At 44.4% G+C, this 8,973-nt stretch overlaps 1 protein-coding gene across 1 annotated transcript in view; it reads left to right on the top strand.

Annotated features, from left to right (window-relative positions):
• The window catches only part of YWHAZ (tyrosine 3-monooxygenase/tryptophan 5-monooxygenase activation protein zeta), a 41,680-nt gene that overhangs the window by 22,699 nt on the left and 10,008 nt on the right, over positions 1-8,973 (top strand). Inside the window, exon 3 of the mRNA XM_018559364.1 lies at positions 4,635-4,758. Coding sequence (XP_018414866.1) covers positions 4,635-4,758 — 124 coding nt within the window. The remainder of the gene's footprint in view (positions 1-4,634; positions 4,759-8,973) is intronic.

Raw genomic sequence — 8,973 nt, 5'->3', positions numbered from 1 at the left:
CCCTCTCCCGTGCTCTGGTGACAATGTTGTCACTGGATCGGGAAGTAAATGTACCCAATAGGGCCACAGGGAGCAGTAAAAACAGAGTTTGTAACTAGGGATGCACCGATACTAGTATTGGTGCCAATACCGAGTATTTGTGCAAGTACTCATACCCCCCCCCCATATGCTGCGATACCAGGACTTCCGGTCAGAGGAAGATTTCCTCTGACTGGCAGTGCTGTAGGGGAACATAGAGCTAGCTTCTGTGGCATCAGGAAGCTGGGCAGCGGGTAATGACCCGCCTCCCGGCTTCCTGATTGATCGAACAGCCGGCTTCTTGCTGATTGGCCAATCAGGAAGCTGGGAGGTGGGTCATTACTCGCCCTCGGACTTCCTGATTGGCCGAAGTGCTGAATGGCTAGAAAGCCGGTTTCCTGGCCAAGCACAATCAAGCCGGCCAGGCAACATGGAGCCAGCTTCTCGGGCAATCAGATTGGTACTCGATACCGACAAACCGGTATCCGTGCATCCCTAATTCTAACCCTTCCTCAAAATAAAAAAAAATTGTGCTGGAGATGCACTTTAACTTTTCAAATTACACCATTAAAAAAAAAGGCGAGGAAATCTAGTTACTACAGAACTGCTACTTTTCTTGTAATGCCGTCTGCTGTGCTGTGAATGTAACTTAGGGAAGACTGCTTCATAGTGCACAAGATGACAGAAACTCAAAGTACAAACCTGATGCAATATGCTAGAAGTCTTATTTAAACAGACTACTTCCCTCGAAGTACAAAGTCCTTTTAGAAATCTTGTTTGAAGCGCTTGGCTGTGAGGACATGTGTCATTGGGTGTGTCAGGTGACCTAGTACTACTCCATTTATCACATTACAGCCAACTCCTACTCATGACTTCTCATAACCCTGAGAAATCTCCCTCCTGGCAACACAACATCGGCCTAGTGCTGTTCCTGGACTAGAACACTATGTGCAGCTCACCCAGAGATACCTCGGAATGTACTCTTCACATCTTTGCATGGAAGGACTACAGGTTAGGAATGACCCGCAGTTTCCAGCCCACTGCTGACATGATGAAAGGCATCTCCCCAAGTAACATTTCATTACACCCTTGTCATGTTGTGCCAAAGACTCAGCACAGAGCCCTTTTGAGTCTGCTGCAGTGATGTGTGAATGTTCTCCCTGGGGTGTGTAAAGCCAAGCTAGGCCACAACCTTGCATAGGGAAAGCATTTCACCAATATTGCTCAGTTACATTTTTTTTTTACCTGTTCTGGTACATTATTCTCAAACGTACTATAATTTTCCGTCCCTTTTTTAAATGCAATAATATTGACATCTCTATATATTGCTAATATTTTCAATTTGTGTATAGAGAGCAACCAACAGGTTTCAATGACTGTTGCCCCCAGAGAAAAGGGTGGCTGCTTTCAGATCATCAGACGGTCAAATAACATATCTTGGGGAGAAGTAGGTAATCTGTCATGCTAATCCTCATGAAAATACCAGTTTCCTGACTGGCATACTTTAAAACTGAGGGACTGAGTAAGTACTAAAGCCAAAAAAATAAAGGGAGCATGCAGGACTAGAGATATGTGGCTTTGCTTTTCTGACTTTTTTTTTTTTTAACAAGCTCCTTGGCTGTCATCCTGATCCTGGAACCAATACCTTCTGAGCCATTCAGCTGCTCCTAGTATACGTATCAGAAACTTGGTCTTCACTGGCTGCATGATTGTTCTATGTCAGTGACTTTTGTGCAAGGAAATGTAGATCAGGACTCCTGGAGTAGGCAGTGGCAGCTCATATCGTTCCATCCTCACTGCTTTGCTTAAGGTCGCACTGTGTGACTTGCTGCAAACAGGCTCTAGATTAGTAACTCCAATGGATCAGCATGATGGCTTCTGAAGCTTGCAGAGGCTAATATCCAAATTTAAGCAATTCCCTCAATAGGGGAACATGAAGAATCTGTCAGTGGGAGCTCTATTATCTGTGCACCATCTGTACTGTCTTCCCCACCATTCCATTATCACAGCTGAATAGAAGCACTATTTGCCTAGGTTGGGACCTGCAGAGCTTCGAGAGCCAGGCCATGTTGTGAAAGCATAGCCACACACGGGTCCTAATCTTCTTCCAAATTCTTCTATATGTGTAGGAGTACAAGAGGGCTCCCATACACTGTATAAATGTGAGATATCAATGTCTTCTAAGAACTGGCATTTATTACACACTGCTATAGGCAGTTGTTTGAGTGAGAATCTGCCTGGAATAAATACAGTTCCTACCAAGGACACATTTGTAAGCAATTGTGTGGGTTTTTTATTTATTTTACATTTTGGTTATGTGGTCAGTTTTGTTGACTTGCTTGAATGCATTCCCTCCATTTTTACTACCATGCAGTGTCTCCGCTGCAGAATTTGTTTTGGTCTTGGAAATTTTTTTTAAAACAAATCGGTACATCTCGGCAAGGCACACGCATTTCCCCATGTTTTTGCGTCTTTAAATTTGATTTTAAAAAAAAAATGCCCATGAGCTGTCATAAGTCCAGTGCACTCCCAATATCAGTTGTGAGCTGACAATGTCGCCTCCTCTGCACTGAAATGCCAGGAAGTGTCGGTTCTTCCCTCCAGGTCTACAAAATACCTCCTGCCTTTCCTCATCTACATAACATGGGCAAATATGTTTTTGTTATATGTACAGTTGGCTGGGGGGGCAGGAAGGAATAATTTGGCTCCGCCCACTCCTAAAATTAGGGCATAAACCCCTTGTTTTTGGGGATTTGTGGTGAAATTTGTAGATTGAAGGCTCTGCTGTGCCTCACTCTCTCTCACTGGAGGACTTTTAGTTCCTTTTGGCCCCCTCACCATAACCTGTCAGGTTATACCTTCTTGTTTCTCCCAAGATTCATAGATTTATCTGATACACCAGTGTCCGATTCGTTGGCCATCATCAGTACAGTGCATGGAAACTGAATGGATTCCATTAGCCTGTATCTGTGCTGTAAACCAGTGGCTTTGGATGTACAGTTGACCCAAGGGACAGAAAACGTTGATTTGCGTTTCTCCGCCTACTATCCTAAATTTGGTACCAAACCCCTTGTTTGGTTTTGGGGTTTGTGATGGAATGAAGATACCTTCTGCTTACAAAGGTTCTACTGTGTTCTGCCTATAGGAGCTTTCAAACTTGGATAAAGTAGACATTGTACTTGAGAAGAGATTGGATTTCAGTGTGATGTTTTAGCTTAGACGCTGCATTTTCTGGTACATACACTCAAAGCCCAAATATACTTCTGAATATATAGATTGATTGCAAGGCCAATACCAAATATATCTGAGGCTCCAGTTCCCGGTTTTGGGCTTGGCAGTACTAGCCCTTTTTAATGCACCTGTCCGTTATGAGTTCATGCCCACCAGTTTCTTGGTGCATTATAGTGATGACCTAAAGGATGGTCGTACTAAAAAATCAGAGGTGCTCGTTTGTCTGGATAATCTGATCAAACTGATATAATAAAAAGCTGGAAAGCTTCATGTGTAACTAGCTAGCATGACTACTTCGCCGCTTCAGTACTTGCTATCCTAGAAAGTTGGCTCTTGAAGAGCAACTTCACCCAAAGTCGACTTGTGTATTTTGGAGTGGGTCAGGATCTAGTTCTGTCAAGACCTCCTTGCCGTTCATAACCCTTAAGGGAAGATCACTCGCAACCGCACAACGACTACTTACCCACACTTCGGTACATGCCAACCTACAAATGTTTATTTTGCAGCGCAACTAAACCCAAAGTTGACTTGTGTATTTGTAGTGGGCCAGGATCTACTTCTGTCATGACCACCTTGGCTTTCATAACCCCTGAAGGGAGATCTCTCCTAACCTCCAGCATAGTGGGACAGTCTTGAGACCTGAACTGCTTGTGTTCATTGGTCTTTTGATTCTCCATATATTTCAATTGAGAATCCATTGGCATGCAGACCAGCTGCCGTTCTTTTACTGTATGCTGGGGCAAGGAATGCAAAGCTGTCCGATGGTAGATCAATGTCTGCCCTGCTCCACCTAGAAAGGACTCCAAAGCAGCCATACATACATTTTTATTGTAGATGCATTCTTCTTTAGCCTGGGTGCCGCAATACCTGGCCTGCTAGAACAGGGAAGTGTGGCATGTACTCACCCTGCCCTCTACCTATTGCAATTGGCTCATTAACATAATGGACTGACCAAGGAACCTCACTAGGTAAATACAACATCCCTTTCCCTAAGGCTTTTCCCAAGACAGGAAGTGAGAGGAAATGGGGACACAGACAGCAGTTAAAACCCAACATATTTTAACCCTTAACCACTCTACTGGAAAAGGTCTTTCAAGCCCAATTGATTCAGCTGTAGATATGCAGTTGTCTGTGCGAGGATGCTTTTGAATGCAGGGTGTGGCTGTTACTTTGCTATGGCAAGGCACTGCAGTGTGGGGACAGGAAGTAACTTTTTACTGAAAGAAAAAAGTATTTCATAATCGGAACTTGTGGGGTTTACAGGACTACAAAAAAGTAAAAAGGTATGAGAAGGGCATTTGATTTCATAACGGACTAAAAGTTTACATTTTGTATTCATATTGTGAGTGTTAACCTTTAACATGTTGTATTTGTTTCTCTTTCAGTGTCTTCTGGACAAATACTTGATCACCAATGCATCCCAAGCAGAGAGCAAAGTCTTCTACTTGAAAATGAAGGGAGACTACTACCGTTACTTGGCTGAAGTAGCTTGCGGAGACGATAAGAAAAGTACTTGATCTTTATTTTATGTATTTTTAAATGGCACGCAGGCTGACAATAAGTACAAATGTATGTAAACTGTTCTTCTGGAGCTTTGCATTCCTTTTTAAAGGGCCATGAACAGCTGAGCTATGATAGTAATGACTGGTCCCTTTTTTTATCAAAGCGTCTGAGCTAGGAAATGTGTGGCCAGTCAGACCGCATGTTTAACGATTATTGATCATACAAGATGCTCATCGGAATACCTGGATCCAGAATGAACCAAAGTTGCAGGAGCTCGATTGCTGCCCCTGTTTATTGAATTGCTTCCTCATGTGCTTAAAATGCAAACAGTAGCAGACCACTGAATACTTTTGACTAGCAGTGGAGCTCCTGGAATTGTTTCCTTTCATAAAGAGGGTCACATATTGGTCTTTACAATGACAGGGGTGTGGAATTCCTATCGCCCAACGCCCGGGACATGCAGTTTTTTAGCAGAGCTAAATGTACAGGCTGGGACCGCCGCTCGCTTTTATACAAGTGATCTAATTAGATCACTTGTATGAAAGGATCGGCGGCGATTGTGTGCGTTCACCACCGCCGTGACCATGGCACACGAGCTGACCATAGAGCCATCCAACTGATGTTTTTCGTCTGCTCTGTGGAATCACTGAGACCGTGACGCTGTGATCACAGCGCCACCTGTCTCAGCCGTCAGGAACTGCACAGAACATCAGTTCTGTGTTGGAGGGCAGGTTCCATAGAGAGAACCTGTCACCTCCAAACTATCACATAGGAGTTGTTAAGCCCTATGTGATGGGAATAAAATTAAGTGGGGGAAAAAAATAATACATTTAAAAAAAAATTTAGTTATAAAAAAAATAATAAATTATATAAAAATAAAAGTGATAAAGTAAAAAAAAAGTTGAAACCAACCCCGCTGCCACCGTCATCTGCATGCAAATAAATGCATGCATAGGACATTGTGCGTGTGCGTTGAGTGCTACCGACATTCCACTGTGTGCCATATTGTGGTAGCCAAGCAGCAGAACTCTCCTACACGCACAATGTGCATTAAAGGAGAACTATGGGGTTGGTGTTGTTCCCCTAAGGGTCATGGGTGGACATAAACAAGCGTCCGGTGACTCAAAGCTCAGTATACTTAGACCGCCGCAGCCAACACGGATCCTGACATCGAGATCCACCCAGCTGCATGATTGACAGCTGGCTCTGCCTATCTAGAGGCAGAGCCAGCTGTACCCGCCCCCTCCCCCGTTCGTTCCTCCAGTCAGTGCTGGAGGATTGGAGCAGGAAGGGGGGATCCCTGCAGGGAGCCGTGAGTGACAGTTACGGCTCTCTGCAGGGGCAGGATCAAGAAGTGAGCGAGCGACGGTACGTGTTCCCTCATTTCCTGATCTATAGAGCCGACCTGTGACAGTTTCATTGTCACACGTCGGCTCGAACTATGAGGCTGAGTGAAAATAACTCACCTCATAGATCTCCTTTTTAAAGAGCAAGCTCACTTTCCCAAGTAATATGGGAAAATGGAATTACCCAATCAAATCCCCCGGCTATACTTACTTTTCGCTGAACAGTCCTTACCCTCCGCCTTTGCAGTCCAGCCCTATGAATTTTGCTGGCAAATTTCAAGCACTCATTGGTCAGCGTGGTCAGGTGACCACGCTGACCAATGAGAAGCACTATTTAGCACATTCAAATACAGTTTTGATTAGGGATGCACCAATACAGAATATTTGGGCAAGTACTTGTACTCGCCCAAATGCTCCAATACCTTCCCCATTACTGGAACTTCTGGTCAGCGGAAGATTTCCTCTAACCGGCAGTGCCGTATGGGAACATGGAGCCAGCTTCCCGTGCAATCAGAAAGCAGGGCAGCGACTAATGACCCACCCCGATTTCCTAAATTGGCTGGGAAGCCGGCTTTCCGGCCAATCAGGCCATTATTCACCGCCTCGTTTCCTGATTGGCTGGCTCAATGCAGATTGACTGGGAAGCCGGTTTCCTGGCCAATCACGATCAAGCCCGCAAAACAACATGGAGTCGGCTTCGGTGGCACACAGAATCATTGCTCGTGTTCGATACCCAAAAACATATCGGTGCATCGTTTTGATTAAAACAATTTTTTTGTATTGGGACAGGTAGATTGTCATGAGGGACAAGTAGATTCGGCCCCCGCTTTAGCCCTTGGACAAGTAGTTTTAAAAAAAAAAAAATCCACACTCCTGAATGATATCTGTCGATTCGGCATAATCATCTTCTGAGATTAAATTAATTGCACAAATAATTTACGACTGGAAACCACTCCAGAAACCCTAATGATAAATATCACTGCAGACCCTTTAAACGACCTGTTACCAGTATGTGGGGCTAAGGCCCCTTCCAGATGAGCGTATCAGGAGAGGATCCGTCAACGGATCCTCTTTGATCACAGCAGGAGAGGAGAGTGAGGAGCAGTAACGCTGTGACATACGTGTCTGTACATTTTGTTTCCTGTCGGACCCCATGTGTGTCTATGGGGAATCGGAGGTAAATGGACATGCATATGTTTACATTAGATTGCCCCCGATCCGGCAAAACAGACCTCTGATCCTTTTGGTTTTCCGGGACCTAGATGTAAATGTCTCCCAATAGGGATGTCCCGAGACTATTATAGGTATCGGAGCCGATACAGGGCATTTTCATGAGTACTTGTACTCGTGAAAATGCCCCGATACAAAGCGCTCATGCTGGTGCTTTAAATGTTTAAATAGGTCCAGGCTGCTTGTACAGCAGCCTGCTTGTGTGTGTGTCCATGGTCCGCCCCCTCCCCGCCGTGCTTTTTTCGGGCTACCCCGCTCTTCTGGGGGACCCGGGACCACAGCAAAGCAGATCAGGATCGAGAGCGTAGGGTAGAGCAGAGAATGTCCCTTCTCCGCTCTGCTCTGTGATCAGCGACACAGGCGCAGTGTATTCACAGCGCTTCCTGTGTCAGCTGTCACAAACGGAGCTGTACAAATGATACAGCACAGCATTGTGCTGTGTCTTCTGTATTGGACGGCAGGCTCACAAAGAGCCTGTCACCTCCGAATGATATCGCATAGCGGTTGTTGGCCCCTGTGTGATATCAATAAAGTTCAATGGAAAAATAAAAGTGATAAAGGGTAAAAAAAAGATTTTTAAAAAATACAAAATAGAAATGCAAAAAAAGTGATAAAGTTCTAACATCTCACAATGCACATTAAAGGGTAAATTCACTTTCACAAGTAATTTGGGAAAATGGAATTACCTGCTTAAATCTAGCCAACTCTTTCCCCCTCCCCTCATCTATACTTGCCTTCTGGTGAACGGTCCTTCCCCTCTGCTGGTATGGCTGTACTATCTGTACCCCATACTGCTGTTCACTGTAGTCAGGTGACCACGCTGACCAATTAGAAGCACTTCTTAGCACGGTCAAATGTGGTTTTGGTTTAAATAATTTTTTGTATCTTGACAAGTATAATCATGGATCATAATTATGAAGAAACTGCCCTAAAATCATTAGTCTGTTTTGTTTTAGAAAAAAGTGTTGCATGTCCCTTTTAAGAAAAAGTATTGGTAATTGGTATCAGCGAGTACCTGAGGGAAAGTACTTGTACCTCCCTACTCCTAAGTAGGGATGTCCCGATGCCACTTTTTCAGGCACGAGTACAAGTACATCCCCCTCATGTACTTGCCGATACCAATTACCGATACTTTTTCTTAAAGGGACAGGTGACTTTAAATGATCCATAGTACAACTACATGTTATGTACTATGGATCATGGTTTAACCTATTCATGTTAGCAGTGGAGAATTGTAACTCTATTGCTGGAGTGTAGTGGAGGTGTGTGCTGTATATATGTACTACATATACATTACACACGTCCAGTACACTATAGCAATAGATTTACAGCCAGCCCCATCCCAGCTTCCCTCACTCACAGTTTCACTCGTTGCCTCACGCGGTGCCTCTCGTAGTCGGCGCTGGGCAGGATCGCTGCATCGCATCTCGGTGCTCAGCTTGTGGGAGGCGCTCACAATTCTGCCCTGCTAACATGAATAGGTTAAATCATGATCCATAATACATATACAGCACATACATCCAGTACACTGCAGTAATAGAGTTTTACAATTATCCCCTGCTAACATGAATAGGTTAAATCATGATCCATAGTACATAACATGTTGTTGTACTACGGATCATTTAACCCATTCATGTTAGCAGGG

Source organism: Nanorana parkeri, unplaced genomic scaffold (genome assembly GCF_000935625.1).
Source record: "Nanorana parkeri isolate BGI_ZX_2015 unplaced genomic scaffold, ASM93562v1 scaffold16, whole genome shotgun sequence".
Classification (NCBI taxonomy): domain Eukaryota; kingdom Metazoa; phylum Chordata; class Amphibia; order Anura; family Dicroglossidae; genus Nanorana; species Nanorana parkeri.
Note: the sequence above shows the minus strand (reverse complement) of the source record. Positions and strands in the feature narration are given on the sequence as shown.